This window comes from Notolepis coatsorum, assembly GCF_963971535.1.
Source record: "Notolepis coatsorum genome assembly, chromosome: 8".
NCBI classification, from domain to species: Eukaryota; Metazoa; Chordata; class Actinopteri; order Aulopiformes; family Paralepididae; genus Notolepis; species Notolepis coatsorum.
In genome coordinates this window covers 63,825,622-63,853,295 of record NC_140172.1, presented here as the reverse complement: position 1 = coordinate 63,853,295, position 27,674 = coordinate 63,825,622, and the positions used below count along the sequence as shown (strand labels likewise).

Genomic DNA, 27,674 nt, shown 5'->3' with positions numbered 1-27,674 from the left:
ACAGATTTTTTTGGACGCACAGAATGTTTGTTTTATTTATTTATTTTTGTATCCACTTTTTCTCCCATTTTTCTATATTTTCTCCCATTCCAATTTCGTATCATCCAATTCAACCCTCCCCTGTCAAGGACGCTGTTTCTTGCCTCCCACAAGCCGGCTGAAATGTGGACTAAGTCATACATAGCACAAGTCCCCTCCGGTACTTGAGGTAACAGCAGTCGGCCAGTCGCATCTTTTCACCTGCGCAGCTCGATCTCTCAGTGGCGAGGAGTAACGCGTGGGAGGCTCACGCTGCCCCCGACACTTCAAGTTCAAGTTCTTTAATAGTTGTCATACAGAAGTACAGAATACTTTCATACAAAATGCTTCTTACTGTTACGCTCCAGAGACTGTGCTAGACAAGATAGTATCAAATAACATAATAACATAATATAGCATGAATTTAGAAGAAGAAAATGAGGTCACAGTGTTCGGTATAGACATATGTACAATGTTCTGAGTTACCATATAATATACAATACACAATACTATGCAGTGTACTAATGTACAGTACTATCTAGTGCAAAGCAGAAATGGGATGAGGTACAATTTTAGGTACAATTTACAGTAAGGTGTACGAGTTGTAGTGCAATCCTTCATCCATAAATATAAAGTGTGGGGAGTGGGTGCTACAGTGTGTTTGTTTAAAGTGGGTGTGTGCTATAAAGTGTGTGGAGTGGGTGCTACAGTGTGTTTGTTTAAAGTGGGTGTGTGCGTGTGGATGTGTGTGCTATGTGCGTTTGGTGGTTGTTGTTGTGTAGTGTTCATTCATTGTTCGTTTAGCAGCCTGATGGCCTGGGGATAGAAGCTACTTCTGAGTCTTTCTGTGCTCGCCTTGAGACTCCTGTATCGCTTGCCTGACCGCAGCAGTTCGAAGAGGCAGTTGTTCGGGTGACTGGAGTCTTTAATGATTCTCTTAGCCTTGCCCTTGCAACGCTTGTAGTAAATGTTCTGGAGGGTGGGGAGCCCCCCTCCAATTGTGCGTTCGGCTGAACGTGTCACTCTTTGTAGTCTGCTTTGGTCTTTTGCAGTGCTATTCCCAAACCAGGAGGTGATGTTGCCGGTCAAGATGCTCTCTATTGTACATGAGTAGAAGTTCTTAAGGATCTTCTGGCTGACTTGGAACTTCCTTAGGCGCCTGAGGAAGTAGAGGCGTTGTCGTGCCTTCTTCACCACACTGTTAATGTGTGTGGTCCATGTCAAGTCCTCGGATATGTAGGCTCCGAGGTACTTGAAGCTGTTGACTCTCTCAACCGGTGCCCCGTCGATGCTGAGGGGGCTGTAGTCCTTGACCCCCGACCTCCTGAAGTCCACAATCATCTCCTTTGTTTTGCTGACGTTCAGGGAGAGGCTGTTTTCCTGGCACCATCCCGCCAGGACCTTGACCTCTTCCAGGTAGGCCCTCTCGTCGTTGGCAGAGATCAGGCCCACCACCACTGTGTCGTCAGCAAATTTGACGATTGTATTGCTACTCCGCTGAGCCACACAGTCGTGTGTGTACAGGGAGTAGAGGAGGGGACTCAGAACACAGCCCTGGGGGGCCCCTATGTTGAGGGTGATGGATGAGGAGGTGCAGTTGCCTGCTCTCACCACCTGGGGTCTGCCAGTCAGGAAGTCCAAGACCCACTGGCAGAGGTCATAGCCCAAGCCCAGGTCCCTGAGCTTGGCTATGAGTATGGAGGGGACTATGGTATTGAATGCCGAGCTGTAGTCGATGAATAGCATTCTCACATAGTTCCCCTGCCTCTTGTCCAGGTGTGATGCTGCTGTGTGCAGCACATGGGATATGGCGTCCTCCGTGGACCTGTTGGGGCGGTATGCAAATTGCAGGGGGTCCATGTTGATGGGGAGGGAGGAGCAGATGTAGCCCTTTACTAGCTTCTCAAAGCACTTCATGGCTATGGAGGTGAGAGCTACAGGGCGGTAGTCGTTGAGGCAAGCAGGCTTGGATTTTTTGGGTACAGGGATAATAGTGGACTTCTTCAGGCAGGTGGGGATGACAGCCTGTTCTAAGGACAGGTTAAATATGTCAGTGAATACTGGGGCCAGTTGGTCGGCACAGACTTTTAGGACGCGGCCGGGGATGCCGTCCGGACCTGCTGCCTTCCTGATATTCACTTTTTTAAAGGTCCGCCTCACCTCATGCTCTGTTACCCTGAACACTGCGCCTCCATCAGCAGCCGACCCCCCCCCCCCCCATTGCCGAGGCTTGTGAGCTGGTGTTGTTATTACCAGCATCAAACCTCGCATAGAAGGTATTGAGGTCGTTTGCTAAGGAGATGTCACTGTTCAGTTTGAGGGAGGCGCCTTTGTAGTCTGTCATCGTTTTGAGCCCCTGCCACATAGCTCTAGAGTCAGCTTGTTCAAACTGGAGTTCAATTTTATCCCTGTAGCGCCGTTTGGCCTCTGACACTGTCCTCCTTACGTTGTGTCGCGCCACCTTGTGGTCATTCATGTTGCCTGCCACTAGGCCGTCATTGTATGCTTTGGTGCGCTCTCTCAGAGCTTCACGGACGGATTTGTCTACCCAGGGTTTTTGATTTGGGTAAACTTTCATTTTGGTAGTGGGGATTGTTTCTTTCACCCTAGTACAGACATAGTCCAGCACTGTCTCCGTGTAGGCATTAATGTTATCTGTGTCGCGGAACACAATCCAGTCTGTGTGGTGAAACACTGACCGGATCGTCTCTTTCTTCCTGATTCTACTGCGCAGGCGCACCAACCGACCTGTAGAAGTCGCTGTCCACAACGCCCGATCCCCACCCATCAGTTTCCCACCCCCTAATACGGCCAATGTGTATTAGTACGGACGACCAGCTAAACTGAAAGCAAATGTGGAGCGCTGGGCTCGAACTGACGAGCCGAGCGTCTCCAGCATTTCGTGGCCAGTGCCTTGCCCACTACGCCACGTAGCCGCCCTATGTTTGTTTTATTTTTTATACCCAAATGAGCTTCATTATATAGCAGTGTTCTCAGTTCTGAAGCAGAACATTTAGTGTTTTATTTCTTTGTTGACAGAATAGAGGAGACACCGGAGATTTAGTTATTTAGTGAGACAGTAGGAAGGCTGAGAGGGAAACAGAGTGGAGGAGACACAGGAGAGAAGGTTCTTTAGTGAGATAGTAGGAAGGCTGAGAGGGAGACAGAGTGGAGGAGACAGGAGAGAAGGTTCTTTATTGAGACAGTAGGAAGGCTCTAGGGAACAACATTTCCTTTTTGGCTTAAGGTAGCTGATAGATGAAAAAAAAATGATTTTTTTTTTTATATATCCATGTGTTATTGTGTGTATTATGTTATCTCTCCACTCCACGCTATGTTAGTGCTTGTGCCAGAGCAGGAGATGTGATAAAAGAAATGTATTAAAAAGATTATATATGTAAATTAATATCTTCCTTTTGAATAAAATAGGCTCAGGAATCTGGAGTGTTAAAGCTAATTAGCCTAATCCATGTAAAAAAAAAGAGTAGCCTATAGCAATTGTACACATTCCCACACACACACGCACCCACGCACATGCAGAGAGAGGAGAGGGAGAATGGCTTATAGCAGACTTAATGATTTTAGAATATTTCAGCTAATGAAGTGAAATATTTATTATCATTTACTATCCAGTTAGTTTTTATAGTGTAACGTGTTACGTTTGACTACCGGTACTTAAAATCATTGAACGTACAAGGGAGAGAGAAAGGGAAAGCGTCTCGGGCTCAGCCCATCCCATTCCACGGAAAGTATTTAACATTCATTATTCTTTTTTATGAAGTCTGTATGCTTGTTTGCGTGTATCGATAAACAAACTATATTGTTCAGGCCTGAGTAATGTTACAGGATGCCAATAACAACAATTACAAGAAGAATCCAAGTTATGTATGGAAGAATATATCTTTTTATTTATTTGTTATCCTCTCTTTCTACGATAAATTTTTTTCTCTGTTTTTCTCCCCGTCCCAATTTAGTTGTTGTGCCAATTCCCCCCCTCCCCTACCTGGTTGTTGTGCGCATGTTCTCCTACCGGTCGGTACAAGGGAACCCTGAAGTCATCCGCACGCTTCCTCCGACACGCGCGGCGACAGCTAGTGACTATTTTTTTCACCTGGCAGCGAGGACTCTCATTGGTGAAGTGTAACGCGTGGGAGGTCACGCTGCCTTCATCAAGTCCTGCCTCCGCTGAGCAAGCGCCCAGACCTGACCTGTAGGCGTCGCTGTCCACAACGCCAGATTCCCACCCATGACTTGCCCTCCCCCTAACCCAGCCAAACGGGTTAGTATGACGATCAGCCCAAGCCCCAAGCAATGCTGACTCCGGGAGTCGAGACCGCAGCCTCTTGCATTGGTGATGAGCGCAATCTCCGCTACGCCACCTGACCGCCTTAGAATATATCTTTTTAAATAAAAGAAAATATATATATACAGTATATATTGAAATCCTGTGTCTAGTTAGTCTTACGTGTGTATTGTTACTCATCAGCACTGCAGCAGAGAGTGTCTGAGATGGAGCGTGGTTGTGCTGAGCGGCTGAGCGAGGTGGAGGCTCAGCTGAACAGTGCCAGGAGAGAGCACACTAAAGCAGGTAACAGCAGCTCAGACCAACGCTGCTCGCAAATGTAAAGCATCATATGTGTGAATTTCTGAACTTTAGATTATTTGCACAAAACTGATGCACTGCTACAGGTTTACAGGGAAATAGGTCTAAAGTAGGGGGAGGTGAGAAACGGAGGATCGGTAGAGATGCGCAGATGCCAACGCTTTCATCAGGTATATATCAGGCTGATGCCAGGCTGCAACGGTATTGTGTTGATATCAGGTTGATACCAGGGGAATACGGTATTGTGTTGATATCAGGTTGATACCAGGGTAATACGGTATTGTGTTGATATCTGGTTGATACCAGAGGAATACGGTATTGTGTTGATATCAGGTTGATACCAGTGGAATACGGTATTGTGTTGATATCAGGTTGATACCAGGGGAATACGGTATTGTGTTGATACCAGGGGAATACGGTATTGTGTTGATATCTGGTTGATACCAGGGAATACGGTATTGTGTTGATATCAGGCTGATACGGTATTGTGTTGATGTCGGGCTGATACGGTATTGTGTTGATATCAGGGGAATACGGTATTGTGTTGATATCAGGTTGATACCAGGCTGACACGGTATTGTGTTGATATCAGGTTGATACCAGGCTGATACGGTATTGTGTTGATATCAGGCTGATACGATATTGTGTTGATATCAGGTTGATACGGTATTGTTGATACCAGGCTAAAACGGTATTGTGTTGATATCAGGTTGATACGGTATTGTGTTGATATTGGGCTGATACCAGGATAAAATGGTATTGTGTTGATATCAGGCTCATACCAGGCTACCGTATACGTGTGGATGTGGCCTTAGACAATTCGTTATGATGTTAGCGTTTTCCATAAGCTCCAGTTTCACCGTCCACGCGTCTACAGGCAAAACTGAGTTTCTTTATTTTATTTTGTATCTCCACCTTGGAAGGTCCAAACGCAGAGAAAGAACAGTTTTCAAAGATATCTGTAAACGTGTGGATCTAAGTCTATACTGTTAGTCTTCCAAAAGTAATGCGTGGGATCGCTACCTTGTATCAGCTGATACTTACAAGTTTAGTCCTCAAAATCTGCCTCAGTTGTGGAAAAGGTGCATCCCCTACAAGTGCCTCTCCTAGAAAAACAATGAACAGGACTACTGCCTCCAGGATGAGGGGCTTCCAGGGTGTAAATGGAGAATAGTTTAATTTCACTATTTAATTCACTAGAAGTTTGCCCCAATTAGATAACGTATAATTGGATTGGATTAGATTCAATGTATTGTCATTGTACAGTAAAAGTACAACAAAATGCAGTTGGCACATAAAGTGCACAGATATAGATAAATAATATATATATATACATAGTGCACACTGTACATACTATACAAGTGTACAGATAAATGTATGTACATTGTGCACAGCATGAATACAGTATTATTGCACAATGTCATTGCACAATGCTATCATACAGTGCTACATGGATGGACCATAGGTTTGACATGGTGGTACAACGGAGGTAGTCTTGAATGCAGTGCAGGACAGTTGTATGCAGTCCGTGTAGGCAGCAGAGAAGCATGGATTGAGTAAAGGCAACAGAGCCCATAAGGTATGGGGAGAGAGTGTTGAGGGAGAATGACTATTCTGATTATAAGTTTCACACTATCCACTTCCAGACTTTAAACCTTAAGGCCGAGATAAGCTTCAACGTCGGCTGTTGCTGATATTTTGCACTTGGGAGCTAAACCGACATACTCCATGTTTGATAGATGGTAAATACAGAAGTACATCAGGCCCAGCCCAGGGCAGTGGCCAATCACAGTCCAACAGCTTGCATCGATTTGACACACAGTTACTTTTTTGACCAGCAATATGTAGGTGACGCCGTTAGGAGCTCGGCACAAGCTTCACAACCCTCTGGAGGAAGTCACACTACACTCAGTTACTATATATAGAATAGAATAGAAATCCTTTAATAATCCCGAGGGAAATTCGGCACTACAGATCGCTCACATTGAACAACGATAAACATTTAGGTAGTCAATAGGACTAAAATAGGAATAAGAATATAATATAAAAAATAAGAATAAGATGCAGTCCGGGATATACATTCTGGTATATATATACATTCTAAAAACTTAAATATACAACCATCCAGCCAAAGATATACAGAAATATACAGTAAAATGTACAGTAATACAGTAATACATTGTGGGGCGGCGTGGCTCAGGGGTAGAGCGGGTCGTCCAATGATCGAAGGGTTGGTGGTTCGAATCCCGCTCAAGCCCATGTCCATCCCACTGCCGTTGTGTCCTTGGGCAAGACACTTAACCTACTTGCCTCGTATGAATGTGTATGCATGTGAATGAATGTTGGTGGTGGTCGGAGGGGCCGTAGGCGATGATTATTCGCCACGCTTCCGTGAATCTGCCTCAGGGCAGCTCTGGCTGCAATTGTAGCTTACCACCACCGGTATGACTGTATGAACGAATAATGGACTCTGTAAGCGCTCTGGGGTCACTGGGGTGTCATGAAGAGCGCTATATAAATCCAATCCATTATTATTATTAGTAATAAGTGAAAATGTAAAGTGAAAAGTGTCCAGGAAGATTTGGCCAGGCTGTACTGTCACCCTGTGCTCAGTGATGCAGTGAAGCACAGTGATGCATTATAGACTCTAATGGCTGTCGGAATGAAGGACTTCCTGTGCCGTTCAGTGTTACATCTAGTCTAGTCAAACACTGAACATGCTCCTTCTTTCCTCCTTCTTTTTCATAATATAATATATATAGCTAATAGTAATGTATATAGTAAGTTATTATACTGTGAATTTCTGCAGACCCCTCAATCTCTGTCCCCACTCAACCACAACCCACATATCGGACCAAAACAAAAAAAATTAAATAAAGTGCAATATCACGTGGGCTGTTTTGCACACATTACAGATTCTACCTTTAAGCACAGAGATGGAGTTTGGTTTTGGGACGGTTGGTTGGTTTTCCTTTTGTTTCCTTCCTCTCTTTTTTTTCAAATGTTAATGGACAGGATGTGTGAATTCAGCATATCGGTTCATATAACGGCTATTACTTTCGTTCCCCGTCGTCTCCAGTAATGGCTCTGAGACAGTTTGAGAGACGCGCGGGGAGAGAGCGTGACCAGGAGGGGGAGGCTCACCGCCTGCAGGAGGAACACACCCAGAGGGAGGTGGAGGACCTGCGGAAACAACTGCAGGAAATGGGCAAGGACAAGAGTGTACTGTTGGTGAGACTCACTCGAGGGAACCCATGTGGAAAACATTTATACAAATCTTACATGATGTTTCATATGGTCGATGTACCATGATCACCATATGAGGTATTATATGTTAGATCAGTAATCTAACATATAATAGTATTTAAAAAAAAACATGAGTAAGGTACATGATTATCATAATTATCACAGCTACCTACCTCATACTATAGTCTACCCATATAACTCTGTATGATAGCATGTACAATAGTGCTCTATATTTACTGTGTATATATACATTTATATATTCATATTTACTGCACATATATACATATCTGTCTGGATATACCTGCATATAACCGATATAACTCTGCATGATAGCATGTACAATAATGCTGTATATACCCTATACCATATATATTTATTCTTGCATATCTGTCCGTACATACCGGCATATAATCCTTTTTACATATCTGTAGATACTATATCTGTATATCCCTTACCTGCTGGCCAGTATGACTTAGTTACCACCATAGTGTCTTTATACCTGTACATCATAATACTACAACTCTGTACATACATCTGATTAGCACTATTACTCAGTAGTACTAATTTCTGTATATTGCATATTACTATTGCATTTTACTGTTACATTTTCACTTGATTCTAATCTGTGGCTCAGGAGGTAGAGTGGTCGTCTGGTAGTCGTAAGGTTCCCGGTTCGATTCCCGCTCCTCCCGGGCAGTGTGTCGATGTGTCCTTGAGCAAGACACTTAACCCCTAATTGCTCCCGATGAGCAGGTTGGCACCTTGCATGGTTGCCTCCACCATCGGTGTTTGAATGTGTGCATGAATGTGTGAGTGAATGGGTGAATGTCAGGAACTAAATTGTAAAGCGCTTTGGATAAAAGCGCTATATAAATGCAGTCCATTTACCATAATCTAATATCTGAAGGCAACTATTGGATGTTTCATACAACTTTCTGAAGGCAGAACTATTATGTTTAGAATAATCCTTTTCCTGTGTGGGAAGGGTAAGTGACTAGAGTTGTCGTCGAAGGAAAGAAATTCCTAGTCCTAAAATTAAATAAGTCTTTGCAGCTTGCATGAGGCCATCATAAAAAAAAGAATGTGAAGAACTGAAGAGACAGACTTAACTCTTTTCTGGCCCTTCAGACTCTAAAGCTCGAGCAGTTATTTTGTAATGTTCATATCATCATCAATAGATGCACAGCATGTTTATGTAGCTCTCTTTCTTTCAGGATGGCTGCCTGTAACATAGCAACCATTATTTTGTGCAAGAGACAATGGTCGCTATGTGCAAAACAACGGTTGCTATATGTTGAAACATAATAATTTGATGTGTGCTTTTCCAGTGTTTTACCTACTCTACAACTGCACAGAAATTAAGTATTTTCTTTTGAAAGTGGTTACCAATGGTTAGAGGCAGCCATCCTGGAAGACTGAGAACTACACAAACATTCAGTGCAAGGCCTCTATTCCTCGCAAAAGAAAATCAACTGAGCTGTGTTGGATACATTAGTGCTTTTATCACAGGCTAGGGGAAAACAATCTAAATCTGCCCCCTGCTACTCAGTTGTCTATTGATGTCTAAGGACATTCATTTTATTTGATGATCTGTGCCATAGCATTGTGAGCAAGGCAAATATGTACAAACTCCTGCTTCTTTTCAGAGCAAATGTTATCCACCATCTTCAGTACACAGTCTAACAAATTCACCCTCAGCTAAATTATTTCCTTAATTGTTTCACATTTAGCATCACCACTTCATAATTAGCACTGGTAGTGTTTAGTGATTAGCATCACCACTTCATAACTAGCCCTGGTAGTGTTTCATGACTAGCATCACCACTTCATAACTAGCCCTGGTAGTGTTTCATGACTAGCATTGCCACTTCATAACTAGCCCTGGTAGTGTTTCATGACTAGCATCGCCTCTTCATAACTAGCCCTGGTAGTGTTTCATGATTAGCATCGCCACTTCATAACTAGCCCTGGTAGTGTTTCATGATTAGCATTGCCACTTCATAACTAGCCCTGGTAGTGTTTAGTAAGTAAGTAAGTAAGTAAGTAAGTATTTATAAAGCACCTTTCATACATGTCATGTAGCTCAAAGTGCTGTACACAATTATAGGCATATATAACGATAAAAGCAATAAAGTCATAGTGATCAGTTAAGATCAATGTTTAAAAAAAAAAATAATAATAATAATAGTAACGTAAAAATGAAAATAACGTAAAAACAGTCATTTGCTTACCAGTTTGGGAGAACAGGTCCGCACAAACATTTCCGCTCAGTGGCAACCGGAAGTGCACTAAACCAATGCACTTGTATGGTAGGTAGCAATGTTTAGGTCTTATAATGCTAGTGTAGTTACGTTTTTATCAGTGGTCATAGTTGGGTCCATAGTGCCTTACCAAGTCCCATGGATCCATCAGTGGCCGTGTATTGTGTGCGTATGTACCCGTTCGCTCATGTGGTCAGTGGCCAGAGTTGGGTCCACAGGACTTATCCAAGTCCCATGGACCCATCAGTGGCCGCGTCTTGTGGTAGAAAGAAAGAAAAAGAAAAACGTATAAAGAAAACAGTCTAAAGTTTGAAAGTTTGGGAGGTCCGCAAAAACACGCCTTCAGCTCAGAAGCTGAGGCGTGTCAAAAACGTTTGAAAAACTGGAGGCGTGTCTCCTATTGTACCCATTCCTTCATCTAAAAAGTTTGAAAGTTTGGGAGGTCCGCAAAAACACGCCTTCAGCTCAGAAGCTGAGGCGTGTCAAAAACGTTTGAAAAACTGGAGGCGTGTCTCCTATTGTACCCATTCCTTCATCTAAAAAGTTTGAAAGTTTGGGAGGTCCGCAAAAACACGCCTTCAGCTCAGAAGCTGAGGCGTGTCAAAAACTTTTGAAAAACTGGAGGCGTGTCTCCTATGTACCCGTTCCTTCATCTAAAAAGTTGGGTCCACAAGGCTTATCCTAGCCTCATGGATCCATCAGGTTTTTCCAAGCCATAACTATTTGTAAGCTAGACTGTATAGGTACGTTTTTAATTTTCCTTTAAAAATGTGTATAGAGCTGGCGTTTCTGATGTGTGTTGGTAGTGTGTTCCATAGTTTTGGGGCATAGTTGGCAAATGCCATACTTCCTATCCTTTTTTGGTTTCTGGGCGTGTCTAGTAAACCTGTAGTGGATGACCGTAGCGTTCTTGAGGGCAGATAACTAACTAGGGAATTTGCTATGTATTTTGGGCCTTGCTCATTAAGAGCTTTATATGTTAGGAAAAGGACCTTAAAATCAATTCTATGAGTTATTGGAAGCCAGTGCAGAGTGGCCAGGACTGGAGTGATATGTTCTCTTCTCCTTGTATGAGTTAGTAATCGAGCTGCAGAGTTTTGGATAAGCTGAAGCTTCCCAATGGTTGCTTTGGGAAGACCAGTGAACAGTGCATTACAATAGTCAAGCCGACTTGATACAAAAGCATGAATAAGTTTCTCTGCATCCTTTTTATTTACGAAAGGTCTTACTTTCGCTATGTTTCTTAGGTGGCAGAATGACGTTTTCATGGCCTTATTTATATGAGACTTAAAGGTCAGGTCTGAGTCCAAGATGACACCTAGGCTTGTAACCTCAGTCTTTACATAGGATGACAGACTCCCCAGGTTTTTACAAAGCACTTCCCTTTTCGCTTTTGGGCCGATCAATAGGATTTCGGTCTTGCTTTCGTTTAATTTTAGGAAGTTATTGTTCATCCACTTGTTTATTGCTAACAGACAATTTGTAATGGACTGTATGGCTGTAGTGTTATTTGGTTCTGCGGAGATATATAGTTGTGTATCATCAGCATAACTATGGAAGCATACATTGTGGTCTCGAATGATGTCCCCGAGGGGCAGCATATATAGTGAGAAGAGTAATGGACCAAGGCAGCTTCCTTGTGCGACTCCAAAATTGCTGTCATGTTCCTCGGATACATTGTCTCCAAGCTTAACATAGAACCTTCTCCCCTTAATGTATGTTATGAGCCAATTTAGTACATGATCGGAAAAGCCAACCAGTCTTTCTAGACGACTGATCAAGATATTATGGTCAATCGTATCGAACGCTGCACTAAGGTCCAATAGGACAAGAATTGAGACTTTGCCAGCATCGGAGTTTAGCCTGAGGTCGCTAACTATTTTGGTAAGGGCAGTTTCAGTGCTGTGATTTGTTCTGAAACCTGATTGTAGTTCCTCCATGATGTTATTATCTTTGAGAAAGGAGTTTATTTGTACTGAGACTATCTTTTCTAATATCTTGCTGATAAATGGAAGGTTCGATATTGGCCTATAGCTTTTTAGTTCGTTTACATCTAAGTTTGTTTTCTTTAGTAGTGGTTTTACTACAGCTGTTTTAAATGCATCTGGAAAAGTGCCTGTTTGAAGAGACATATTTATGATTTCAAGGACATGATTTGAGACACTATCAAACACCCGCTTGAGAAATGCTGTTGGTATAGGATCGAGGCAGGAGGTGGCGGAATTACACTCAGAGACAATCTTACAGAGGTCAGGTAATGTAATACATGTGAATTCCCCCATAGTTATCTCAGGTGGGGTTTCACTCATAGCCAGATCCATATCAGCGGTAATGCTTGCTCTAATCAATGATATTTTTTCATTAAAGAAAACTGCGAACTCTTCACATTTTGTGGCTGATTGCTGCGGTATATGGGGGGGTGGTATGTTAATCAGCCGGTCAATGGTGGAAAAAAGTACCCTGGAGTTACCCATATTTTCTGAGATCATTTTGGAAAAATATTCCTTTCTCGCAAGTTGTATTGCCTTATTGTATGCGCCCATGGCGTCTTTGTATAAATTAAAGTGAGCTGTGAGTTTGAGTTTCCTCCATTTTCGCTCGGCTATCCTACATTTTCTCTTGTTATCTTTAACATTGGTTTTATTTAGCCATGGAGAGATTCTATCAGTTTTTACCTTTTTAACCTTTAGAGGGGCAACAGTATCTAACACAGTTGACAAGGTGCTGTGGAAGTTTTGCACTTGCTGATTTAAGGAGGATTCACTGCATTGGTCGTATGATTTCATCATACTAGAGAATTTTGCTTCAGCTCTAGCGTCCAGAAGCCTTATGTGAACTAGGAATTCGCTTCTGGTCTTATGTAATATTAGGCTTGTACCATAGAACACACAATAATGGTCAGAAATTGGAATTTGTTTTACTGATATATTCTCAATGTTTAGCCCTGTTGTTATTAGTAGGTCCAGAGTGTTGCCATGTTGGTGGGTGGCCTCGTGAACATGTTGCATCAGTCCAAAACTGTCCAGTAGGTTCAGAAACTCACAACCCCTGGGGTCATCCTTTTTGTTGATATGAATATTTAGATCTCCATTAAGAATGATTCTATCATACCTGGTAATGCAGATCGATATGAGTTCTGAAAATTCCTGTATGAAGAGTGGCGAGTACCTTGGTGGTCGATACAATGTCACACATATTACTGGCATTTCTGTTTTCAATACAATAGCAAGGTATTCAAATGATAAAAATGTTCCCAGGTCAATATCATTGCACACAAATTGAGTGGAGATGATTGCTGCTATTCCTCCTCCCCTCCCACTCTGTCTGTTTGATTGATAGAATTAAAAATTGGAAGGGCAGGTCTCAATCAGTGTTGCTACACCAGTGATATTGTCTAACCATGTCTCTACTAAAAACATACAATGTACACCATGTTTTACTATGAGTTCATTTATCAGAAATGATTTTTGTTTCAGCGCTCTAACGTTGAACAGTGCTAGTTTTAGCTGTACGGGTTCTGTAGTGGGGTGTGAGATAGTCTGTGGTTGAACACTGATATTGATAAGGTTAGATTTACATATGGGACGTGATAATGAGTAATTGATTAGTCTTTTGGTGATCAGAATCGGGATGACACTCAACGTGTTTTTTTGTAGTTTAGGCTGCTTCTGTATATAGTCTACAGAGCTAGATATGGTTGGTTGTCAGGCCAGTGATGCTATACTTTGTATGACGTTATGTATTAGCACATTTACCCCTGATATGTTTGGATGGATGCCATCGGGTCTGTAATGGTCTTTCCTGGACCAGAGCAGATCAAAGTTATTTATATAGCAAAGTCCTATAGTAGTACAGTGGGTCTGTAGCCATTTGTGCAACCAGAACAGACGGCTAAATCGCTCAGATCCACGACCTATGGATGGAATGGGGCCAGACACAATGCATATTTTACCCAGGCTTTCAATAGTGAGTATTAGTGATTACATTTACATTTACATTTAGTCATTTAGCTGACGCTTTTATCCAAAGCGACTTACAAGTTCTGTGCGACAAGACAGCAAGAAGGGTATAACTCTATCAGCTGAGTAACAATGTTCATCAAAGTGTTGCGTGTTACAGTGTAGGTTAGTTTATTAGGACAAGTGCATGACATTAAGGTTAGTCGGGGTTAGATTTTTTTTTTTTTTTTTATCATTTCAGATAATGGTTGAAGAAGTGAGTCTTTAGTCGACGGCGAAAGATTGGACGGGATTCGGCTGTCCTAACTGGGATGGGTAGTTCATTCCACCATTGTGGGGCAAGGACTGAGAATAGGCGGCTTCTCTTTGATGACCCTCCGGGAGCTTGGATAGGAGTAGATCTGATTCAAAGTCAGATTGGAGTTTAACGGATTGTCTAGCCATTACGTCATTTGCTCCGATATGAATAATAACGGTGTGGGCGGACGGATATCTCTCGATGATTTCGGGAGTACACTCAAGTAAGTCAGTAACTTTTAAACCGGAAAAACAATACGTAATGCCGTGTGGTATTTGCAAAAACCTGGTGATGGAATCTCCGATGAGTAGGATCTCTGGCTGTTCCTGGATGCATTCCCCGTCGTAGATGGCCAGGTTTCTATGGTGAAAAGCCGCAGGAGTAGCGTCTGCATTGCTGGCGGAGTTAGACGGTTGGTCGGGCAGCAGCGCCGTGTGGAGGGGCTCGTTCACAGCGGCATTTCCATCGATGACACTCGCCGTTTGAATGATCATCCTGGTATGGGCTGCAGAGCACCGCAGACGAGGGCGTTTAAACTTTGGGGAGTCGGACCCATCGCGTGAGTCTGGGGAGCTTGGCGATGCGAGAGCAAACAGGGCAGAGCGCTTTCTGCTCCGGGTTGCAGATATACTTCCATGGTTGAGTTGTGAGCTGGAGAGGGCCGCCGTCCTGGCAGCTTCGCTTGGAGCCTGGCTAGTAGCTAGGCTAGTAGCTAGCATCGGATAGTCTTTGAGCAAAGCTACACTACTAGCAGCAGGAGACGGAAGCGAAGGAGAGCCAAGGAGGCTGGAATCACTACAAAGAGGATTGAATCGGTTTGATAGTTGAGGTGATTCAAAGGGATCATATAGAGGAAGGGAGAGCTTCCGTCGGCCCCTCACCACTGTCGCCCAGGAGGGACTACCGGTGCGGCCTGCGTCCGCTTTTTCCATGCTAGCCAGCTTGGACATTAGCTCCGTTTGACGCTTGAGAAGATCCACTACTAGTATCTCGATGTTCTTCAGTTCCGTTCGCATCTCTGCGACATCTGATGTTGGAGCCATTTCCTCGGGGGAGCTCAGCACTGTGAGTACTGTAGCGTGTAGCTGTAGCTATGGCAACAACAAGCGCCGATAGCTTTAGGTCACGTCCAGTAAAAAGTCACATAAAACCAATAAATCCAACAGTATAAACGATAAGAGCAAAAGTCACAGTGATCAGTTAAGATCACTGGTTAAAAGATGGTAAAAAGAAAGAAAACAGTCTAAAGTTTGAAAGTTTGGGAGGTCCGCAAAAACACGTCCGTTCAGTAGTAAGTAACCGGAGTGTAGTGGATCCAACCAACTAACACACAGGAATGCAGGAGGAGACTTCAGTGATTAGCATCACCTCTTCGTAACTAGCCCTGGTAGTGTTTAGTGATTAGCATCACCTCTTCATAACTAGCCCTGGTAGTGTTTAGTGATTAGCATCACCTCTTCATAACTAGCCCTGGTAGTGTTTAGTGATTAGCATCACCTCTTCATAACTAGTCCTGGTAGTGTTTTCGTTTGACTCCTTTGCCTGCGTAAAAAGCCTCTGCTGGGAGGCTAGGCTACATGTAGCTTCTACTGTAGCCGTTTCACTTTCTCCACCCGTTCACTGCAGGACAATCGCTGGTATGAATTATGCTTAGTCTCATAATAATATCTCTTCACAGTGAGTGAACCCATCTTCATAACTGTGACGGTATCTTGGCAAATTAGACAAACAACAGTTTCAGCTTTCATTGAAAAAGTATTAAATTCCACATGTAGTACATTTTGAGAGACGAGTCGTTTACTTTGTTCAGAAATTATGTTTTTTTATTCTTTTCCCCTATTAATAATATATATTTTTGTCGTGTGAATTGAATGTGTCCCAGGCCACGGTCCAGGAGAGGGGGCTGTTGAGTGAGTATAGAAGGGCTCGCACCACTGCGCTGCAGACCTCCGCTGCCCTGGGGGCAAGAGACCATGTCTTGGGGAAGACCTCCACTCTGGGAGCCAAGCTGTCTGACAAAGGTGAGGTCCTCATTCACTGTAGCATCATTTTGTCTCGTGTAGACCAGTGTTTAATGTTGACACAGGCAATTTAAAGTGTTGTGTTAAGATTCTGTCAGATAAAATAACTGATGTCGACTCCTTGTGCTGCTGTTCTGGTTGTGGGTCAGTGTTGTGCCACATACAGACGAGGTGCCTTGATGGCTGAAAAAAATCTCTGTCTCTGTCTCTCCGTCTCTGTCTCTCCCTCTCTGTCTTTCCCTCTCTGTCTCTCCCTCTCTCTCTCCCTCCCTCTCTCCCTCTCTCTCCCTGTTGCTGACGCACTGTTGCTTGTCGTTTTCTTACACACTCCAGCATAGCTTTCTATTTTGATGCACGCAAAAAGAAGTGAGGCGTGTCGCATGGAGCAGACAATACAATACGCCCGAAGGACCGGAGAGCACCGTTCCATAGAAAACAATGAACATTACCCTTATTAGTCTAACATGTGCCCCTATTAGTCTAACACAGGGGTCGGCAACCAACGGCTCTGGAGTCGCATGTGGCTCTTCAGCCACTCTGCAGTGACTCCATGTAGGTTTGAAAAATAATAATAATATGGAAATAAATAAAGGCAATTTTAATTTATTTGAATATATTTATTTTAGAGATCGAGGTGATACTGTGAACTGAAATATTGAATTTTGTTGAATATTTCATCAACTACATCACACCCGCACCTCTCCCTGCTGTCTGCAGGTGGCTAATCTTGAGTTGTTTCCGACCCCCCAATAAGCTAACCATGGATAAATCCAAAAAAAATTAAATAGAGGGTTTAATTCAGCGTGGACAGATTAATTAGCTTTCACTACTAACGATGCAGGCATACCTGTACCTGCTTGATATGTGGCAAGAAATTAGCAAACAACAAAAAAGAAATTACTTGCCACTCAAAAAAATCTAAAGCATTTAACAAACTCAAAAAATGTCTACGCTGAAAACAACCAATGTACTAACGAAGCAACAACAGTATTTTCAATGAGGCTATTATTATTATTATTATTATTATTATTATTATTTTGCAATAAGATAGCCTACATAGAACATAAATAGCCCATCTCATCTGACTCACATGGTCCCAGGGTATTAGACGGAGTGCATGCAGCCTGGTCACAATCAGTCCAAACACACTTGCTCGGATGGTACCGATGTCGCGGACTTTGCCGGCTCTGCCAGCCTGGGGAATCCCCCCACAAGTGACGGTAACATAGCTTTCGGTCGTTAGGGCAGTCCAGCTTCCTGTCATCAGTTCTCTCCACAAGTGCTGCTCTCTCCGTTATGCGAGCGGAGTGCATCTGACGGCTGAATCTGTCTGACAGCGCACTGCAGTATATGAAACGACATATATAAAAACAGATGAGTTTGTTAGAGAAAACGCATTTCAATAATATATGCCTTATTCTATGTGCACTGCCAGCCAGCCTGCTACGGAGAGATACACTTAACATTTTGACAGAGAAGATAATCTCCCAATTCAGATATAATTTAATACAAACGGTTCCAAAGATATTTAATGTTTGTAGGCATATTTTCACACCACCAACAAAGTACTGGGTCCGTTGTCTCTTATTCAGAATGGATTTGGTGCCAGCTGTCATTTCTGCCCGTCTCCTCTCCGACACTTGAGACCGAACGAAAAATAACAATAGGTACATACTAGAAATAAGCTTTTGAATAAATTCCAATCCCTCTCAACAGTATATATAGTATAAATATATATAAAACTGTATACACTGTTAACTTCATTTTAAGCGTAAATAGGTTTTGCGGCTCTAGATAAATTTTATTTCGTGCAGGAGGGGGCAAAATGGCTCTTTTGATAATATTAGTCTAACATGTACCCTTATTTTGATTGATTGAGTATATAATAGTATACTTGACATTGACAATAAGTTATGTAGACCAAGATGGCCACACAAAAAGAAAACGTAATATAACAAGCTGTAAACAATGTATGTAAACAAAGAAACAAGAGGAATTCATATAAAATTATATAGGATATACCGTAGTGTGTTTTGTCTCAAGTGCCATGCTTTCTCCAAAAATCCTGCAAAACTGAAAATCTCCTCCACAAAAAAACAACTCAACATACAACTCTCAGACTGCCAAAACAAATCCGGATTTACAAATAGATTTTCTCTAATAAAGCCCTCCTCAAATTGGTGTACAATTTAATAATAACAGCAGACATGTTATTAGTCTAACATGTACCCTTATTAGTCTAACATTTTCCCTTATTCGTCTAACATGTACACTTATTCGTTTAACATTTACCCTTATTCGTTTAACATGTACCCTTATTAGCCTTAACATTACCCTTATTAGTCTAACATTGACCCTTAGTCTAACATTTACCCTTATTAGTCTAACATGTACCCTTAGTCTAACATGTACCCTTATTCGTTTAACATGTACCCTTATTAGTCTTAACATTACCCTTATTAGTCTAACATTGACCCTTAGTCTAACATTTACCCTTATTAGTCTAACATCTACCCTTAGTCTAACATGTACCCTTATTCGTTTAACATGTACCCTTATTAGTCTTAACATTACCCTTATTAGTCTTAACATTACCCTTATTAGTCTAACATCTACCCTTAGTCTAACATGTACCCTTATTCGTCTAACATTTACACAGACACACATAGGACTGAATCATGATATTTTGTGTCTCATCAACCTGACCAGCAGCCTGCACTATGTGTCTCTGGTGTCTAACCCTAACCTGACCAGGCAGCTTGTACCATGTGTCTCTGGTGTCTAACCCTAACCTGACCAGGCAGCTTGTACCATGTGTCTCTGGTGTCTAACCCTAACCTGACCAGGCAGCTTGTACTATGTGTCTCTGGTGTCTAACCCTAACCTGACCAGGCAGCTTGTACCATGTGTCTCTGGTGTCTAACCCTAACCTGACCAGCAGCTTGTACCATGTGTCTCTGGTGTCTAACCTGACCAGCAGCTTGTACCATGTGTCTCTGGTGTCTAACCTGACCAGCAGCTTGTACCATGTGTCTCTGGTGTCTAACCTGACCAGCAGCTTGTACCATGTGTCTCTGGTGTCTAACCTGACCAGCAGCTTGTACCATGTGTCTCTGGTGTCTAACCTGACCAGCAGCCTGCACTATGTGTCTCTGGTGTCTAACCTGACCAGCAGCTTGTACCATGTGTCTCTGGTGTCTAACCTGACCAGCAGCTTGTACCATGTGTCTCTGGTGTCTAACCTGACCAGCAGCTTGTACCATGTGTCTCTGGTATCTAACCCTAACCTGACCAGGCAGCTTGTACTATGTGTCTCTCATCAGACCAGCAGCTTGTACTATGTGTCTCTCATCAGACCAGCAGCTTGTACCATGTGTTTCTCATCAGACCAGCAGCTTGTACCATGTGTCTCTCATCAGACCAGCAGCTTGTACCATGTGTCTCTCATCAGACCAGCAGCTTGTACCATGTGTCTCTCATCAGACCAGCAGCTTGTACTATGTGTCTCTCATCAGACCAGCAGCTTGTACCATGTGTCTCATCAGACCAGCAGCTTGTACCATGTGTCTCATCAGACCAGCAGCTTGTACTATGTGTCTCTCATCAGACCAGCAGCTTGTACCATGTGTCTCTCATCAGACCAGCAGCTTGTACCATGTGTCTCTCATCAGACCAGCAGCTTGTACCATGTGTCTCATCAGACCAGCAGCTTGTACCATGTGTCTCTCATCAGACCAGCAGCTTGTACCATGTGTCTCATCAGACTAGCAGCTTGTACCATGTGTCTCATCAGACCAGCAGCTTGTACCATGTGTCTCATCAGACCAGCAGCTTGTACCATGTGTCTCTCATCAGACCAGCAGCTTGTACCATGTGTCTCTCATCAGACCAGCAGCTTGTACCATGTGTCTCTCATCAGACCAGCAGCTTGTACCATGTGTCTCATCAGACCAGCAGCTTGTACCATGTGTCTCATCAGACCAGCAGCTTGTACCATGTGTCTCATCAGACCAGCAGCTTGTACCATGTGTCTCATCAGACCAGCAGCTTGTACCACGTGTCTCTCATCAGACCAGCAGCTTGTTCTCCTCTCCTCAGAGTCTCTGGTGTCTGTGCTGGAGGAGCTGCAGGTTCTCAGCGTTGCGGTGGTCAACAGCTCGGAGGACTCCGCCGAGGAGGACGGACAGGGGGACGACGTGGTGCCGTCAACATTGAATCCACAACACACATGATGATGTGAGTGAGATCTTCTTTCTTTCCCTCTTTCTTCTTTTTTTTTCTTTTTCTTTTACTCCCGGACGGTGTGAAATTTTTTTTTTTCAATACATGAAAGAAAATATGATTTGAGAGACATTTGTAAATTTACTGTTCAAAAAGCTAAGAAAGGGATTAAAAGGAGATGTATTTCTATTGTTAGGGTTAACTTGTGGAACAATGCTGATATACATTTAAAAATGAGTAATTCGCTTTTGGTTTTTAAGAAAATGGTTTGTATAGCTATTTTTGAAGATTACAAATTTGAATAATTTTTTTTTTCTTTTTTTTTAGAATACTGTTTTGGAGTCTTAATTTTGTTAAGAATATAGGACAGGCATGTATAAGCATTATGTTTCAGTCTGTACCTTTTCAGTCACTGCCAAATCAAAGATTGTGGAATGATTGTGCATATTGTATTGTGTGTGATGACTGAATAAAACTACTACTACTACTACTGGAGTGGGCAGTCTTCTACACCCTGTAGTATTCCATCTGTCAGTGTCTATAGGGTTAGAGTGATGTTTCTGGTTTATAGTGGTGGCACAGGGTGGGGGTCTAAAGCACTACAACACCTCTAAGTGACCGCTTTTAGGATTATTCTGGATCAGTATACATACCTTTTCATTTTATTAAAATAGAATTAGCAAGAAATGCATGGACAGATGGTGGTTGTGGGTAGGCTTGCTACGGTACTTACTTAGTGATACCGGTTACTCTGTGTTCAGTCATCCACCGAGTACATTACTTGCTCACTGCCCCCACTGGTGTATGTTTTATTTAAAATTTTTAGAGAAATAAAACTTATTTAGTTCATTTTCACATATCGGTGCCCACATTCAAATAGAAATGCTAATTTGTTAAATACTAAATGTGTTATCAAGCATGTGAGTCAGACAACATTATAAACTGAACGTGCCTGCGCGGACAGCAGCTATTTTTAGGTTTCACTTACAGGGTAGTTTTAACTTTGCATGAAGGAGAGGAAGAAGGCTCTAGAGACGACGCAGCGCATTACACAATAGCAGGGGATTTGGAAATATTTTGGATTAAAGCAGGCCCTTCAGACTCTCCAGCGAACGCTCGACTGGAGAGGAGCTCAGAGGACCAGTCCAGTCCAGCAGAAGTATTTTTGCACAGTATGTGATCAATGCACTACTTTAATCTGTCCGTCGATGAACAGAAAAGGGACAGAAGGTACTGTATTACTGTCCGTTGGTTTATTTTTAAATTAGAACCTAACGTGAACTCCATACATTTCCATATATGGTTTTTTACTGGCAGAAAAGCGCTGGCAGGAAGCTGGAATAAAGCATTTGCGGTGAGAGAGAAAAAAGCTATGCATGAGTTTTAGCTGTCACCAACCACCTGTGGAATAATATAATGATTCCCCAACTCTCATGTAAAGACATTCCCCTCCCCTTTGTCCCCTATACTGTGTTTCCCCCCCCCACCCATTTGACCTATCAAATGGGACCACCCCCCCCCCCCTTTTAACTATATAAGGCTCCTCCCGACAGCATTCCTGGTCTCTACCTGGGTCATTCAGCTGATCACCTGGGGCGAGCCCCTCAGCCATTCTCTCTAACTACTATGTGTACATTTCTATCTGTCTAGTTAATAAACCTTGTTATTAACTGAACCTCGGTTGACTGAGAACATTCTTCAGGATATTCACAATATCCCACACACCTAACCACCGTTGTATGACAGACTAGCATTGTTACTTTAGATTAACGTTATCTATTTGTTATTTTACTATCTAGAACTCTGATTTGCTCCTTTGCATTTTATTATATATTTGTTATTTGTATTGCCTGTCATTGCAATTCACCCCTTTGCTTTGTATTAGTTATTTGTTACTGTCACTGCACAGTATGACAGCCGTAGAGCAAGCAGGATGTGGGTGCATGACACGATTCATGGGATATGATTGGTTGTCTGAAAAGGAGCGACAATGATGACACCAGCGCCATTCAGAAAAGTTCTGAGGTTTTCAACTAGAAACACTTGGAGTGTTCAGTGGATCGTCCACTGAAACAGCAGCACATGATGTAATACTGTATGCCAACTGTGAATAGCATCATGGCTTCCTAATATAGTCAATATAATGCATACCTTTTGTAACTAACAGTTGCATGTACTCGAGCCTCTTGGGAATTTGTTTCACTACTATAGGTAGGATGAGGCCAGTGTAATATTTTTTTTTATTATTGTCAACATGGCCTACAAAAAAAAGTAAAACCCCTATAATGCATTTCTCCTACTTAACAAATATGGTCCATCTAGCCAACATCAGCATATAGCTCATATCCAGAAGTCATAGAACTCCACCAAGTCACAGAGCCGTGCTGTTGTTTTCAATCAATCATCTTTATTAATAGGGTCCACAGAGTAAAAAACACACAAACATAATCAACAAATTACATCACAATAAATTAAAACATAAACCAATAGCAGCTCTACAACAGGGCACTGTACCAATACTTCCAGATACAGGACTGGACTTGATGTCACTGAGACTAGGTTGAGTCAGCAACAGGATGATCCTATTCTGAGACACATTCAGACGACAGATACATTTGTACATCAGGTGTCTCATCAGAGCATGAAAGGAGTTAACTCCAGCACCACAAAACATTTCGCTGGCGCTGCAGCACCTAGGCTTCCTCAGCAGAATCTCAGGCAATCATTGTAAGCAACCTGGAGTTTATGAAAGCTAGCCTGCTTAAACTTGACCCACAGGGGGGCAGTATAGAGAGGAGTGCTTTGTTCAGCATAATTAATCTTTGAACAATCAACATGGGAACTGGACTTTTTCCTGTACTGGAGTGTAATGCGCAGTGTCCACGGTCACAGACTACTCTGTTCTGTTTATTACTGCACACCAATAGATCTATAAGTAAGTTAAGTTGAACCTTGGGGAAATGTATTCTCTGCATTTGACCCATCCTAACTCTTTAGGAGCAGTGGGGAGCCACACAGTGCGGCGCCATGGGACCAACTCCAGCTGTAATGCCAGCACCTTGGTCAAGAGCTACGACAGGAAACCTAATATGCCTGTCTTGTTGTGATGTGGGAGGAAACCCACGCAAATGCAGAGAGAACATGTAAACTCCACATAGAAAGGCCCCCTGCTGGGGTTTGAACCCAGGACCTTCTAGCTGTGAGACAACAGTGCTAACCACCAATGCCGCCAATAAAGCTTGTTGCCAGTTTGAAGTACATTTTGTAATAACTACAATGCCTGTTTTCATAATACATTATGATATTTCAAGCTCGAAATAATGCATTTGTGAGCTTTATTTGACGCTTTTAGCATACAATGGGAACTAATGTAGGGTTCGCACAAGGTCCTTAAAGTGCTTAAGGTGCGGGCGGCTAGGTGGTGTAGTGGGCAAGGCACTCGCCACCAGTGTGGAGACGCTAGGATTCGCGTGTTCGAATCCAGCTCTCCACATTGTTTTCAGTTTAGCTGGTCGTCCGCAGTAATACACATTGGCCGTATTACGGGGAGGGAAACTGAAGGGTGGGGATCGAACGTTGTGAACAAGCGACTCCTACAAGTCGGTTGGTGCGCCTGCGCAGTAGAATCAGGAAGTGTCGGGGGCAGCGTGAGCCTCCCACGCGTTACTCCTCGACACTGAGAGATCGAGCTGCGCAGGTGAAAAGATGCGACTGCTGTTACCTCAAGTACCGGAGGGGACTTGTGCTATGTATGACTTAGTCCACATTGCAGCCGGCTTGTGGGAGGCAAGAAACAGCGTTCGTGACAGGGGAGGGTTGAATTGGATGATACGAAATTGGGATGGGAGAAAATATAGAAAAATGGGAGAAAAAGTGGATCAAAAAAAAAAGTGCTTAAGGTGCTTGATTTTGAAAAGAAAGTCAGTCTGGAATTCCTTGAAAACAAGGTGCTTAAAGTCCTTGAAATTCAAATCAACCATTTGCATTGAAAGTTTTGTTCATGATAAAAAAAATCTGAATCAAGAATTATAATTTTATTTATTTAAAGTGTAACTAATTGTCGGAAATTGGTATTAAGCCATAAATATTGGATCTGATTTTTTTTTCTAAAAAAAATTGAATTGTATCCTTTTAAATCCCCTTTTTATGTCTAACAATGTCTGTGTTATTAACGCGTTAACACACTTCTTTTAACGCCACTATTTTTTTTAGCGCAAGATTAGTGTTTTCTTTCCCCTATTATTTCATGCACACTTTATTCATTGTTTTAAATTATTATTTTCTTTTAAGTTATTTTGTGCATCGCTCTGTTTTGAATTTGATACAAATTTGAAATGCATGAGGGTCATCCTTTTGTGTTAAATGGCTGCATAAAGCAAGCATTTGTTGACTCATGTTGATAAGACTTGAAAAATATCTGTTTAAGGTAGATTTAGAACAGATAAAAAATATGCGATTAATCGCGAGTTAACTATGGACAATCATGCGTTTAATCAGATTAAATATTTTAATCGATTGACAGCCTTAAGTGTTATACATAGAACACTACTGCAAGCACTTCATCCAATATGTGTTTTCTCCTGCTTTCATTGTGGACTCTGCCGAGCTCCTACAATGCATCCCAAATGGCTTTTTCTCTCCAGGCAGCCCATTAACCCACAGTGTGTGGGCGGAGTATGGAATATCTGCTTTACTGTCTATATTCCACGCTATCAAACAATCCCATACTGATGTCAGGGCCAACATGTAGTGGAGTGGAGGCTGGATGAGAGGAAGAAAGAGAGAACAAAGCTACATAATGACTAAACTTGTATTTCTCTACTATAGATCAAGTTGGGTAGCTAAGGTTTTATGTGAAAAAGGAGTGTACTGTGTTAACCTTTTGTTTGTTAGACAGGAGAGTGTACTGTTAACCTTTTGTTTGTTAGTGAGAGACGGGAGAGTGTACTGTTAACCTTTTGTTTGTTAGTGAGAGACGGGAGAGTGTACTGTGTTAACCTTTTGTTTGTTAGTGAGAGACGAGAGAGTGTACTGTGTTAACCTTTTGTTTGTTAGACAGGAGAGTGTACTGTGTTAACCTTTTGTTTGTTAGACAGGAGAGTGTACTGTGTTAACATTTTGTTTGTTAGACAGGAGAGTGTACTGTGTTAACCTTTTGTTTGTTAGTGAGAGACAAGAGTGTACTGTGTTAACCTTTTGTTTGTTAGTGAGAGACGAGAGTGTACTGTGTTAACCTTTTGTTTGTTAGTGAGAGACGGGAGAGTGTACTGTGTTAACCTTTTGTTTGTTAGTGAGAGACGAGAGAGTGTACCGTGTTAACCTTTTGTTTGTTAGACAGGAGAGTGTACTGTGTTAACCTTTTGTTTGTTAGACAGGAGAGTGTACTGTTAACCTTTTGTTTGTTAGTGAGAGACGAGAGAGTACTGTGTTAACCTTGTGTTTGTTAGTGAGCGACGAGAGAGTGTACTGTGTTAACCTTTTGTTTGTTAGTGAGAGACGAGAGAGTACTGTGTTAACCTTTTGTTTGTTAGACAGGATAGTGTACTGTGTTAACCTTTTGTTTGTTAGTGAGAGACGAGAGAGTGTACTGTGTTAACCTTTTGTTTGTTAGTGAGAGACGAGAGAGTGTACTGTGTTAACCTTTTGTTTGTTAGACAGGAGAGTGTACTGTGTTAACCCTTTTGTTTGTTAGTGAGAGACGAGAGAGTGTACTGTGTTAACCTTTTGTTTGTTAGTGAGAGACAGGAGAGTGTACTGTGTTAACCTTTTGTTTGTTAGACAGGAGAGTGTACTGTGTTAACCTTTTGTTTGTTAGACAGGAGAGTGTACTGTGTTAACCTTTTGTTTGCTAGTGAGAGACGGGAGAGTGTACTGTGTTAACATTTTGTTTGCTAGTGAGAGACGGGAGAGTGTACTGTGTTAACCTTTTGTTTGCTAGTGAGAGACGGGAGAGTGTACTGTGTTAACCTTTTGTTTGCTAGTGAGAGACGAGAGAGTGTACTGTGTTAACCTTTTGTTTGTTAGACAGGAGAGTGTACTGTGTTAACCTTTTGTTTGTTAGTGAGAGACGGGAGAGTACTGTGTTAACCTTTTGTTTGTTAGTGAGAGACGAGAGTGTACTGTGTTAACCTTTTGTTTGTTAGACAGGAGAGTACTGTGTTAACCTTTTGTTTGCTAGTGAGAGACGGGAGAGTGTACTGTGTTAACCTTTTGTTTGTTAGACAGGAGAGTGTACTGTGTTAACCTTTTGTTTGCTAGTGAGAGACGGGAGAGTGTACTGTGTTAACCTTTTGTTTGTTAGACAGGAGAGTGTACTGTGTTAACCGTTTGTTTGTTAGACAGGAGAGTGTACTGTGTTAACCTTTTGTTTGTTAGACAGGAGAGTGTACCGTGTTAACCTTTTGTTTGTTAGACAGGAGAGTACTGTGTTAACCTTTTGTTTGTTAGTGAGACGGGAGAGTGTACTGTGTTAACCTTTTGTTTGTTAGTGAGAGATGAGAGAGTGTACTGTGTTAACATTTTGTTTGTTAGACAGGAGAGTGTACTGTGTTAACCTTTTGTTTGCTAGTGAGAGACGGGAGAGTGTACTGTTAACCTTTTGTTTGTTAGTGAGAGATGAGAGAGTGTACTGTGTTAACCTTTTGTTTGTTAGACAGGAGAGTGTACTGTGTTAACCTTTTGTTTGCTAGTGAGAGATGGGAGAGTGTACTGTGTTAACCTTTTGTTTGTTAGTGAGAGACGAGAGAGTGTACTGTTAACCTTTTGTTTGTTAGTGAGAGACGGGAGAGTGTACTGTGTTAACCTTTTGTTTGCTAGTGAGAGACGGGACAGTGTACTGTTCTAACCTTTTGTAATGAATTGATAGAATGCATGCATGTGTCTATATTAATGGACCTTTTTTTTCTCAGGTCTTCACAGCAAGGAGGCGCCTGCCGAGAAAAGCTGTATAGCTTTGATCCAACCAAGTCACCCAAAACAATGGTCTGCATTTATAAATAAATGGAAAATTCTGGTGTATGATTTTGTCATGTCTTACTTGTAAATGAG

At 42.3% G+C, this 27,674-nt stretch overlaps 1 protein-coding gene across 4 annotated transcripts in view; it reads left to right on the top strand.

Annotated features, from left to right (window-relative positions):
* cchcr1 (coiled-coil alpha-helical rod protein 1) overlaps positions 1–27,674 on the top strand; it is a 114,792-nt gene extending 87,118 nt beyond the window's left edge. For 2 of the 4 annotated variants that reach the window (XM_084320969.1, XM_084320968.1), the window contains exons 16-20: positions 4,505–4,606; positions 7,701–7,852; positions 16,268–16,406; positions 20,486–20,642; positions 27,536–27,674. In XM_084320969.1, the coding sequence (XP_084177095.1) occupies positions 4,505–4,606; positions 7,701–7,852; positions 16,268–16,406; positions 20,486–20,642; positions 27,536–27,626 (641 nt within the window). In that variant the 3' untranslated portion in view covers positions 27,627–27,674. The remainder of the gene's footprint in view (positions 1–4,504; positions 4,607–7,700; positions 7,853–16,267; positions 16,407–20,485; positions 20,643–27,535) is intronic. The other 2 variants (XM_084320970.1, XM_084320971.1) reach the window with 2 other exon arrangements.